The sequence below is a fragment of the Microcaecilia unicolor genome, chromosome 3 (assembly GCF_901765095.1).
Source record: "Microcaecilia unicolor chromosome 3, aMicUni1.1, whole genome shotgun sequence".
Taxonomy (NCBI): Eukaryota; Metazoa; Chordata; class Amphibia; order Gymnophiona; family Siphonopidae; genus Microcaecilia; species Microcaecilia unicolor.
The window spans coordinates 128,479,635-128,492,289 of NC_044033.1; the positions used below are offsets into that span (position 1 = coordinate 128,479,635).

Below are 12,655 nucleotides of genomic sequence, written 5' to 3' on the forward strand. Positions count from 1 at the left end.
CAGAGTTTCTATCTATTTATTTAAGACATTCATACCCCATATTATATACGAAGTAGGTTGAAACCTGGGAGCATTTTAAATCTTTTTTTTCCCTATTCTTAGATCAAAAGAAAAAGATGGCATGTGGGAACTTAACCCTTTTGTTTTGTGGCTTACAGAGGTATATTATAAAAATGCATTTGATATTTTTATTACTATTATTTAAAGGACAGATATTGAATAATGAGGGCAGAGCTACCTTGATGCAGAAGTCTAGCGCCAGTCTAAATGTGCCACATTGTCCAGTTCAGCACACTATTAGCTGCCAAGTTCATATAAGTTAATTATGTTCACCGGAAAATAAATCTGTTGGCTCAGGCTGCCTGCTATGTGAATATTCCATCATTGTTTCATTATTGCTACCACGTATTACATATGTGCATTTGCTTTAAGCTTTGTTTTATTTTGTTTATCCAGACCTTACATACACATGGTTTACTTTTTAAATCAAAGGTGAATCCTAAGCGTGGTTGAACAATTAGGTATAAACTGTGTTGTTTCTGACTTTACTTGTTTTGGAGTGCTTTGGGTCCTGCTGATCTGTACATTTGCTGTCTGGAATTTTAGAAGATGGAAATAAGGAAATAAAAATTACATTTTGAATGTACTCTGTAGACGTTGTTGTTTACTTTTGCAATGTAATGGATGCCTATTCTGGTGTGTGCATGTGATAATCTTTGAACATGTGGTATCATTAAAGGACAAACTTTTAAATGCCCAGTTTGGTGTATATGCTAATCTCAAATTTGTTAAATGTTTCAGACATATCCATCTATTTGTTCCCATGATATAACCAGATTCTATTATTCTGTCTCATTTAATTTTCAAATGTAAGCCACATTTAACCCAACTCTGCTTGGGATAATGTGTGATATAAATGGTTTTTTTTTAAAATTATTTATTTATTTATTTATTTATTGCATTTGTATCCCACATTTTCCCACCTATTTGCGGGCTCAGTGTGGCTTACAATACATTGTGAATGATGGAAATACAATTTGTTACAGTACGATTATGGGTTACATTGTGAAGAGTTATGGGAAGTCAAAGTCAAAACATCCTTAAGACACTGCCTATCTGCTGGAGAGTGATGGCACAGGGAAAGCAAGTTTGGTCCAGTACAGAGTAACTCAAAATAACCTGTTTCTTAGCTGGGCCCTATTATTACCATATTGAAAATGCGACCATACCATGCCTCTGTGGCTATGTTCCACTAATAAGTTAAATGATTAACTGGATTTCTTGAAAGGATTATATAAACTTAGGATGCATGACTAGGGACACAAGCGTGCACTTATTTATTCAATGTCACAATTGCTTATGTACAGCCACAAAACAACCTTTTAGGGTGGCAAGTATTCACAATGAGTACCTTGTATGATCGACCAGATAGAGATAAGAGTTTTCAGTTTTGGCACAGTATAAGTCATCACAAGAACAAAATATAAGAAAACCTGTGTGCTGCATTAGGAGCTTATAGCCCATTTATGTTTAAACAAAAGAGATCTGCACGAAACAAAATATTTATTTTGACTTATAAACCACTTGCCCCTGAAACATGTTCAAAACAGAATAATCAATTCGTATATCTAAAAGCCAAACTTCTACAAAACAGATGAAGCTGTGATTCCATGTGCCCCAATGAAAGGAAACTTTAATTCTACTTCCATTTAATTTCAATATATTCCTTCATATTATAACAGCAGGCTTTAAAAGAGGCAGATTACAAGAACAATTAAGATGAACCCCATCAGGAAACAGGATGTCCTCGCTGAAATCTGGCCATTTGTATTGTATAGGAGAACAGTGAAGAAAAATGAGCACGGAGTTTATAATTGCTCTTTCTACCAGCTACAATAATTTTTCAAATTCTTACTGATATTCAATTATTTATTTTCTCCTCTACCTTTTATGGCGCTTCCTATCTAACTGAAACAGTTTACAATAACGAACGACAACGTGGATGCAGCAGCTCGTAGGTTTGTTGCCTTTGTTTTGAGTGTATGGCAATGACGGCTGCGCGGAGGCGTGGAAACAGAGATTAACCTGGCTTCCTTGCTTACAGTGGACTAGATAGGCTCACTTCCACTCCTATCTATTAAACCTCCTTGTTTGACCACCCCCACATCTCGCTCGCTCTCTCATTTGACGTAACTTCATGTTTCCGGCAAGGAAGGCGGCCGGGTGCCTCAATCGGAGCGGAATCGGGACCGAGCACCGGCGAAAGAAAGCTGTGGGTGTGTTGGTGGGCTGCCTTAGGTGCGAGCTTTAGCATAGTAGTAGTAGTGGTGGTGGGAGTGGGGAAGGACCGGATCGCGGAGAGAGGGGAGACATTCCATCCTAGGAGAGCATAATTCAGAGGGAACGATGGCAAACTACGGGGAGGGGGGGAACAGGCCCCCGAAATTCCCGAATGCGTGTGAGCAGGCTTGGTTGGCGTTTGCAAGTGTGAGGGGAGGGCAGCCAAATGCGAATGACTTGGTATCTTTGGATCTTTCTCTTTTAAATGAAGAAAAAGGTGGAATGAGAACAGATGGGACTAGTAAGGAACCGAGAGAGTTGGAAAGTAGCTAGAGTCTGTGGCATTGTGTAGGAGAGAGCAAATGGGCTGGGGCTTTTTTTCTGTCTTAGGGGTCTTTTTACTAAGCTGTGGTAAACATTAATGCGGGGTGCTTGGCACATGCTTCCCATGTTCTAAAAAAAATAGTTTGTTTTTAGTGCTGGGAATACGTATAGGATGGAAAGTAGGTGTGTTCGCTAATCTGTTAAAGGCAGACGATCAGAAGCAAACGCAGGTGCTAGAGGCTGTTAGTGCCATACTAGCACCTGTGTTTGCTACTGCCCCATGATCAGAGCCACCGAGCACATGAAACAACATGCTAGTGGGCGCTTAATGCAACTAGCATGCAAATGCATGCAAAACAGGGCTAAACCTATTCATCCCCAGTGATCAGCGACGAGCACACCAAAGATTGGCACGCTGGCTGCAGCAAACCCTACGCCACCTCGGAGATGGCATTAAGGTTTGCAGACCATTGGGGAGGAAAGGTGAGCCCTGTCCAGCATGCATTTGCATGCTGGCCTGCCCCCATTCCCCCCCCCCCCCCAATGCAGCAGCCCCCCTGCAGGAACCCCAACACCCCCCCCCCCCGACACAGGTGTGGGGGGCTGGAGGTCCGGTGAGTCTCCAGCTCCCCCAACCCCCCCCCTAACATTCCTCAGATGTCCCTAGTGACCCAGTGGCCCGTGGGTCAATCTCCCTCCATCTGGTGGTCTAGTGGCCCTTCCCCACTCCTATCGTTGGAGGAGGGAGGTGGCCTCCGATCGGCGACACCTGCAAAATGGCGACGCCCTGCCATTTTGCAGGTGGCACCCATGGAAGAGTAGGGAGGCCACTTCCCTTCTCCAACTTAAGGTTGGGGGGTGGGGAAGGGCTCCTAGACCACCAGATGTGGGGGGGAATCGACCTATGGCCCACTGGGCCACCAGGGACATCTCAGGGATGTTGGGGGGGTTAGGGGAGCTGGAGACCCACTGGATCTCCAACCCCCCCTGAACCTGTGTTGGGGGGGGGTCGGGGGATCTCCAGCCCCCGTTTTGCCTGGTTTGGGGCAGGGGTAGTTGGGGTCTGGGCTCAGGCACAATCCTCCCACACTGCATGCAATTATCTCTGATCATAGGTGCAGTAAAGCCCTGCTCTGTTCCAGTGCTATTTTTAGAGCGTAGTTTGGAACAGCGCGGGGCTTTTGATCATCTGCCCATTAGTGCATCTACATTGCTGCGCATTAACTGATTAGTGTGTGGTTAGCGCATGAGCCCTTACCACCTTCAAAATTGGTGGTGGTAAGGGGTCATGTGCTAATGGGGAAATTAGTACATAGCCATTAATAGAAAAAATGGAAAATGAAACAATTTTACCACCACACTAAAAGTGACCTCAGCGCATGGGACAGACCTGCGTTAGGGACCGCTCTGTCTACTTTTTAATGCTGGTTAGTAAAAGGGCCCTTAGTTTTTCTATGAAAGCATAAGGACAAGGTGATTCTTGTGGTTTGCGAGATGTTTTTGTGTGTGTGAAATTTTTTTCTTTGATTGCCAGTGCATTTAATAAATCTCATTTAAGATCTGTAAATTCCCAGCTAAACATTTTAGAAATGACAAAAGATGAGCGACATGTTATCACTATTTTTATTTAAATTGAAAGTGCTTTTTTTCTGTAAATCTTACTCCAGGGGCAATTCTATGCAAAAAAAAAAAAAAAGAAAAATTCTGCAAAATTGTACACACTTATTTGCAATTTTGTTTGTGTAGAATTTCCCTATTATAAGGGCAGGCATCTCCCCCAGGCATGAAATACACCCCCACCACAATTTCCCCATGCACTTTCATGCAGTTCTCCACATTGGATCCTTCTCGATTAGGCAGCCCTCTGGTAAAGCACTTGACATTGAGAAGCTGCTGTGAATGTGTCCGCTGCAGGTCCTTTGGACACTTCTCCCCTCCCCCCATTCTACTGTCTCCCTTTCCCAGGGTTTGGCTAGGGCAACCAGAGCAGTTGTCAGCCTTGCAGATCAAGGAATGTACACATTTTAAACGGAAATAACTCTGCATTTATTTATTTGTCAAATACAATGTTAAATGCAACAAAAATCAGTCCATTACCTTCATTCAGGCTGCCACTCATTGAGGATTTACCCCTGTATTGTTCTTTGGGCTCTCAGCTCCTAATGCACATGTATGTGCAGGCCTGTGACCTTTATTAGGAGCTGGTCTACAATAGCTGTGAGGGTGAACTCCACCACAGGTGTGGCAGCCGTTTGCAGGGGGGCTGAGATGCAGTCAGGTGCTGCGTTTCTGTCTGGAGGAATTGGCTATTGGTCTGTTCATTTTTCTCTTTCTGATGGGTCGTTTAACTTTTCTAATTGTGTTGAGTCTGTTCTGGAGTGGAGGAGTAGCCTAGTGGTTAGTGCAGTGGACTTTGATCCTGGGGAACTGAGTACGATTCCCACTGCAGCTCCTTGTGACTCTGGGCAAGTCACTTAACCCTCCATTGCCCCTGGTACAAAATAAGTACCTGAATATATGTAAACCACTTTGAATGTAGTTGCAATAACCTCAGAAAGGCAGTATATCAAGTCCCATTTCCCTTTCCCTTCTGGTTACTTCTTTCCTGTCTTAGCTTTTTTTCTCTCCTTCTGTCTTCTTCACCTCTTTGTTTACATTCAGCCCCAACACTGATCTGTGCCTTTCAACTTGCTTCCATTTTTTTTTCTGCCTATCCATTCCGATTTCAATCTCCATCTTTTTACCACATCTACCTATAACTTTCCATCTCCTTCCTCTTATTTCCCAGTCTTCACTACCTCTTTGCTTTCTCCGCCCTGCCATCCAGCATATCATCTCCACCCCACCCCCCCCCAGCCATCCAGCATGTTTTTTTTTAAATTTATGAAATTTCCAATTATCAACCAAGCAAACATTTGTACAACAAAGTGATAGGATCAAGAAAATAAAAAGCAAAAGGCAATAATACATCAATAATCTGAATACAAAGAAATATCACTCAAGTCCACAAGTAATGATCCAAGATTACAGAAAAGAGAGAATACAGAAAAAAAAAAAGCTACCAAGAAAAATAGCCTGAAGTGCTAGAATAAACAGCTATATTCATGAAGAGTTGACTAACTATTGAGGTAACACCCTGGTTACTTACTACATGCTTAGCCACTGAAAAGGCAGAGAGATGGGAAGGCTCAAAACAACATACTTCACAGATTGATATCTAATAATGCATTTACAAGGATATTTGTGAAAGTGGCACTGAACTGAAGTACAGCCAATCTCATCAGTAGGAAGTGACTACATCTTTTTTGAGTATCTCTAGCTACATCTGGAAAAATCTGAACATCCAGCATCTGTTGATGTTTATTCAAAAGACTTGATATATCGCTAAAATGGACATAGCAGTTTACAAAGGAGGTAAAAAACACAACAGATAGAAAAGAATCCTTAAAAATAGGATAGACCTATGATAGTCAAACTAATAGAGTAAAATCAAAACATACAACAGCTAAAAAACCACTCCATATCCTGTATTGCTCCCCTCTTTTCTACCCTGCCACTCAACATCTTTTTCTCCCTTCTTCCCATTGCCACCTCCACTGGGTTGGCGCAGGTAAACAACCAGTCAAGACAAGTGGGACTGTGATTCTTGCATGCCACTACTTCCTCCTCTGCTAGTTCCACCTCCTCCAACATAAACTTCCGTGATTGTCTTTGCTGGTTGTTTACTAATGCAGGCCAAGTGGAGGTATTTTATAATGTACTTTCCCAGTCTGATTGATTGGTTTATTTTTGTACTGTTATTTACATTGAACTATTAGGTAATTGTGAACTATAAATGTTAATGTACTGTAATAGAGGTAACAGGACGAGGGAGGGAGCAAAAAGACACTGCGTGGCAGCGTCAGGGTAGGAAAAAGAAAGAGATGGGTAGGGAAGGAGAGAGAAATGGGGCAAGACTCGATGGGAGAGGAAGACAGTTAAGTCTGGCAGGTGGGGAAGGTTGTGGTTTGGGCTGGGGAAGCTTATCCTCCCCAAGCATCTTATAAGGGGGTTTCTCTGCCTTCTGCCACCTTTCACCCCTTGGGGTCCATGGTGCTTTAGTCGCAGGACTACCATTGCTATCACAGGAGTCTATAACTCCATTCTGTTTCAGTGTCTTGAGAGCCTTTGATACTGACTACACTCCATGGGTGCTCCTGCTGATTGTATATGCGAAACCGAGTAGAAAGAGCCAGTAGTACAGTTTCTGGGTCTAAAAATACACATACAAAGCAACTTTCTGACCTTTTCACTCAAATGTTTTAAGTGCTGTCATTATGCTTCCTAGTAATTCTTTTGTAGTGTAGTACGACCTTGATTATCCAACATAAACAGGACCAACCTGTTTTCAGATGTGAAAAATCTGATAATATGGAAAACACCCTCAAACAATGCATAAACAAAAGCATAGAGTTCCCAATTTTCAAAAATTCTTTATTAACAATATAGCACATTCTGCTGCTTGATTGGAATTCTAAAACATAATTACTGTACTATACCATAAAATAAGACCAGTACTGTACTATATATGTAGTAGCAATGCAACTGGTAAGCATAAATTATAAAATTGTTTGGAAAATTTTGTGATTAATGTTTATTTTCCCATTTTACTTCTCTTCCTCACTGCAAGGTCATGCCAGCGTCTCAATAATATTACATCAGTAATTGTTGCTTCCTCTCGTTCCACATATGCCAGTGCAACATCAGTTGCCTTGATGCCTTCACTATGACTGACTTTTACAATTTTATGTTCAGCCTCACTTGAGGTGTCTTCATTGACATTATCTCCATTCCCATTCACGAGTGGAGGAGTGGCCTAGTGGTTAGGGTGGTGGACTTTGGTCCTGAGGAACTGAGTTCAGTTCCCACTTCAGGCACAGGCAGCTCTTTGTGACTCTGGGCAAGTCACATAACCCTCCATTGCCCCATGTAAAGCCACATTGAGCCTGCCATGAGTGGGAAAGCGTGGGGTACAAATGTAACAAAAATAAATAAATAGTGATAACATCCTTGACTGTTAGCAATCCTTGCTTGACTGCCTGCATCCATTCTTGTATATCATCCTCACAAGCATTTTCACAGCCCGGTATTTCCTGTAACAAAGGAAAGAGAGCTTCCTCAGCTGCTCTGTGTTCAGTGCCGTGTCCTTATTCATTTTCATTCTTGAGAATTAACTTTCTCCATGACTTTTCAAGGGTTGGAGGTTCGATTTCATCCCATGACTGAGCAATCCAGTAGATAACATCTTTGATGGTCACTTTCTTTAAAACTTCAATCATTCCTTTCCCTTCATCATTGTAAGAAGCTTATGGTGATATTTTTTCTTTAAGGCTTCCAGTATGCCCTGGTTGATGTCTTAGTTCTTCCTCATCAAGATGAGATGGTACATTATCCAAGAGAAGGATTTCTTTCCTAGGCAGGTTTATAATTTTCAAGACGTCTTCTACTGATGCAACAAATTCCTTGAAAAACCAGTTACAGAAAGTGACTTTGTCCATCCAGGCATTCCTCTGGTTCCTATAGGACACCAAAAGCGCAGCAGGAGCAGGAGACATGTTTTAAAAAAAAAAACATGATTTTTTGACTTTCCAATGCAAGTCAGTGGTAATTTATGTTTACCAGTTGCATTGCTACAGACTAGAATAGTCACTTTTTCTTTATTCTGTTTATAACCTGGAGCCAAGGCTTTGAGCCACGATGACAACATTTTAAAATTTAACCTGGTTTCATTACAGTTGTATATCTGGTCCCTTGATTCTCCTTCCAAAATAAGATGCTGAAATTTTGCTTTGAATGTGACAAATTCCTCAAAGTTCGCTGACAACTTTTTCCCCAGCAATGTTGAGCTGCCTTATTTCATATCTTTTCTTCCAGTAATCAAGCCACCAGATACAAGCAGTGAAATCAGGGTCACCTTCATTGAATTCCTTTCTAAAAAACGGCTTTCTCTTGCAGTATAGGCCCTGATATAGGTATGCCCTTGTCTCTTTGCTGTGTGAAACTCACCTCATATTTGCATTTTTTTCATGGTTTTTCTAGTGTCCAATGAAAAAATAGAGGCACGATCAGCTCACTGCATTGCCTTTTCCAATGAAGAACTGTTACTCTTCTCACTCCTAGTTCTTTTGCAATTTTTTGGTTGGATTCACCCTTGTTAATTCTTTTGAAAGTGTCAAGTTTCTGCTGTATAGACAATACTTTTTTCCTCTTTTGACTGGCCATTTCAGAAGTGATCTTCTACAGATCTGAAGAGGAAGAATAAAAATACAGTACTGTAGTGTATTTGCGTACCTATTAAAAATGTTGCAGAAATGTTTCAGAAAAAGAGAATAAAACTCACTGTGTAGTAAAAGCAGGTTTGCTGTTTTGCGGTAAAAGTAGGTTCATGGGTTTGAAATTTGTCTCAGACCCGAAACTTCCCTCTGTGCTATGCCGGAAAATGTTGTATGATCGGATTAGCAAAGGTCAGATAAACGAGACTGTACTGTACAGTCATGCAAACACATGACAGTGTTTCTAGGCCCATTTATCAGTGGCTGCCCAAAGGCTTCGTGTGCCTGGTCAGGTTTGATTGGAACATCATGGATCAAGTTTTCTTTGACGCCAACACCTGTTTGCATATTTCCTCCAACACTTCAAGACAATTTTCATACTCTCCACTTTCCGGTACAAAACAAATAAGATTATTCTCCACATCTGGTTCTCAAGATCTTTCACTTTATCTTGACGTGCCACCAGTTTTTTTCTCCACTTGTGCTCCTATGTACTGTTGCTAAGTCCTGTTCCTCTACCTAGCTTTCCACATCCTCCGGTCAGTGTCCCACATTTGCCACTTCGACCTGCATGTCTTGTAGTGTTGCCATCACATCTGCTTTTGCTGTGGCCAGCTCCTCTTTCAGTTCTCTGAACTAGGACTGGACCTTGTGGCATGATTGTTATATATTTGACCCAGAGCCATCGCTCATTTGGGCCTTGTCTTCTCCCCTGTTATGCTCTCACCCAGCCTTATTTTAGTTCCTGCATGTGTCTCTATTCCAAAGCCAAACCTCTCTGCTGTCCAGCTGCGTGTGATCGACATTGAAGGATCAGAATCACTAGATTCCCTTCTGCAGAGACCACTCGTGGGATCATAGACTTTAATTAAGGGGTAAAGATGCTATTTTTGCCACTGTCAGCATGGAGCTCACAGCTTAGCTGTTGATATCACTTTCTCCCAATTCATGGTTTTGTATTTTTTTTTTGTTACATTTGTACCCCGCACTTTTCCCACTCATGGCAGGCTCAATGCGGCTTACATATTGTATACAGGTACTTATTTGTACCTGGGGCAATGGAGGGTTAAGTGGCATGCCCAGAGTCACAAAACCATGGTGAAGCCACCAGTAGATGACTGCCAGTTCTTTAAATGTTATAAAGTTACAGGGAAATTGCAGAAAGAGTAGTGGCAACTAACGGAAAATCAAGGGCTGTAATTGAAATCGCAGAAAGCACCTCAGATCATGTTGTGCATTGCATTGTTAACTGAAGCAGACTTGGAATCATTTCCACCCATTATCATTTCATTTTTTTCCAAAGGAAAACTACATAATGCTAATTGTCCATATTGTGTAAGTCTGCTACCAGACTCAGCTAACAACAAACTGGTAAGCAAAAGCTGAGATTGCTTCTTAAAGCTACTCCTGTACCAAGTTAGCCTCCTGTAAACCAGGCTCTAAAATTGGGTTTCAGCTGCTTGTTGCCTGAATGCATTTCTGTGCTCCTTGGTGATTGGAAGCTGTGGTATGTGGTATAAGATGCATTCTTGAGGTCTGAGTTTGCAGTTGGACATGTCATGACTTGCTTATTCTTTGGATATGGAAATCAGTGGAAGAGAAGGCAACGAGGCAGCGTTGCCTCAGCAGTAAGGGTTTCTGGATAACATCTATGAATTTGAAATCCCATGAAGCCGGAGAATGTTATTGGGGTTTTTTTAGATGCCTTTTGCTGAATCAGTGATTTCATTAGAGTATTGAATGGTAATTTTTCCTGATTTGATAAGTGACTTATCTTTGAATTAGTGTGGTTTCCCTTTTTTTTTTCTTCCTGTCACAAGAATCAGGAGTTCCTTAAGTAGTACTTTGTGCTTGTAATTTTGAAAATGAATTAAAAAAATATATATATTGGAAGGTAATATAATTTTGTGTTCGCTAAGATTTTTTTCTCCCTGAAATTTTCAGCCTTTATGACAGATCATTTTAGCATGGGCTAGCTCTGTAGCTGTGCAGTTAGACTACAGAGCAGTGAAGTCTGAGATCCTAAAATAAGTTTTACTTGTAAAATTGTGATGTGTACTTGCCATTTCTGTGATTAACTGCCTCTGAACTGGGGAGAGCTTAGATCTTCATGCAGTTTTTTGGGTGGGGGTGGGGGAAAGGAAGAAAAAGATGAGGGTAGTAGATTTTTGCAGGATTGGGAAGCACCCTTTAAAAAATATTTGTTAGCTTTTTTTATGAACAGTGATTGTAAGAAGTCAGCATTAAATAAACATTTCTTCTGATTTCTTAACAGCAGTTTTGTTGTAATGGCATCTGAAGTGGAAAAGTTCATTGCTGCTGCTCTGCTAAATGAGAAATCCTATGGTAGGTGGAACTATACAGAGCTGGAGACCGACTGCCCCGAGCTAGTCAACAGTGTACGGCGTCACTTAGAGGCTGAGGAAGCCAAACCTTCATACAGCAGAAGAGAAGATGTGCAGGAGACACGAGTGTCTGGAACATGGCGGAAACTGACAGAAGGAGGAGTGAAGAGGCCACAGGGTAGTAAAGAAGTCCCTCTAATACCTTTACCTGGATTGTCTAAAGTGAAAGCAAACTACTTGGAGAGAAAACCGCTGGCTGACATGACTGAATGCAGCACTGATGAGCGGTGCCAGACTGGGGTACGGCAGGTGAGAACAGTGAACGTATAGTATGTGCTCTGCTCATAGAATGATTGTGCTTTATTACTCTAAATTGGGCCCATTGGGTTTTCAGGATATTTACTATGAATATTTATATATTTGCATACAGTGTGGTATCTTGAAAACCTTACTGGCAGGGAATTGCTGCCTGATTTCTGATCTCTCTCTTTTTTTTTTTTTTAATCAGCTGGGTACTTGTGATCCAAATTGGTCACTGTAGGAGTGAAAGTGCTGGTCTTGATGGGCCTTGGTCTGATTCAGCATGGCGCAAATAAATGATGCACAATTTTTTATTCATAAAAGCGTAAACAAAAGGAAAAGTGAAAAAAGAGAATGGGCCTGATATTCAGCGGGCAGCGCGTTTGCTGTCTACTGCCGACATTAAAACCCAGTTATTCGCTAAAAATGTAACCAACTTTGCCGATACTCAATGCTAACCGGTTAACTTTTTAGTGGTCAAAAGATACGCGGTTAGGTGCTTAAATGCTATTTAACCAGCCAGGAGCTGTTCCTGGCTGCTTAAATAGTTTTGAATGTCAGGGGGAATGTGTTTAAAGCAATACAGAGTGGGCAAGTTGATCTTTTGAAGATGCTGGTTGGTGATTCTGCTTTAGAATAGAAAGTAAGCTGTATGGACAGATTTCAAGGTAAGCAATGTATAACCCAAGTTTTGTAGCATAAACCCTGGTATGTTACACTGTACCATTCATTAATCTAGCAAGAAAACAAATTGAATTATAACAACGTTTGTTTATAAAAATTTTGGATAAAAATGTGATTCTGGGAAAAGGTGACAACTCACCAAAAACAAAAAAAAAAGAGCTTTTAACTTTTAATGAATTATGTTAGAGCAAACAGTTTGTAACGCAACAGTCCAAACCCCATCCTTTTATGAACTTGAAAGAAGAAAAAAAATGTAAGAGGTCAAACTTGTAATTTTTTTTCAGACTGCTTATGAATCCATGACATGAAAAATTGGTCAGTCTCAACATTTTGGATCTGTCACCCTTTCCCAGAGATGGTCACAAATAATGTCCAAAATGTTAAATTTTTTTTTTAAGTTATCCTTTTTGT

General features: G+C 41.1%; 1 protein-coding gene across 5 annotated transcripts in view; it reads left to right on the plus strand.

The window, feature by feature from the left end:
* The first annotated feature begins 2,200 nt into the window (after nt 1-2,200).
* CEP68 (centrosomal protein 68) overlaps nt 2,201-12,655 on the plus strand; it is a 37,284-nt gene continuing 26,829 nt past the window's right edge. Inside the window, exons 1-2 of one of the 5 annotated variants that reach the window (XM_030196357.1) lie at nt 2,201-2,276; nt 11,191-11,569. In XM_030196357.1, coding sequence (XP_030052217.1) covers nt 11,204-11,569 — 366 coding nt within the window. In that variant the 5' untranslated portion in view covers nt 2,201-2,276; nt 11,191-11,203. Of the gene's footprint in view, nt 2,299-10,591; nt 10,659-11,190; nt 11,570-12,655 lie in introns of those variants that run through there. The other 4 variants (XM_030196359.1, XM_030196356.1, XM_030196360.1 and 1 more) reach the window with 4 other exon arrangements.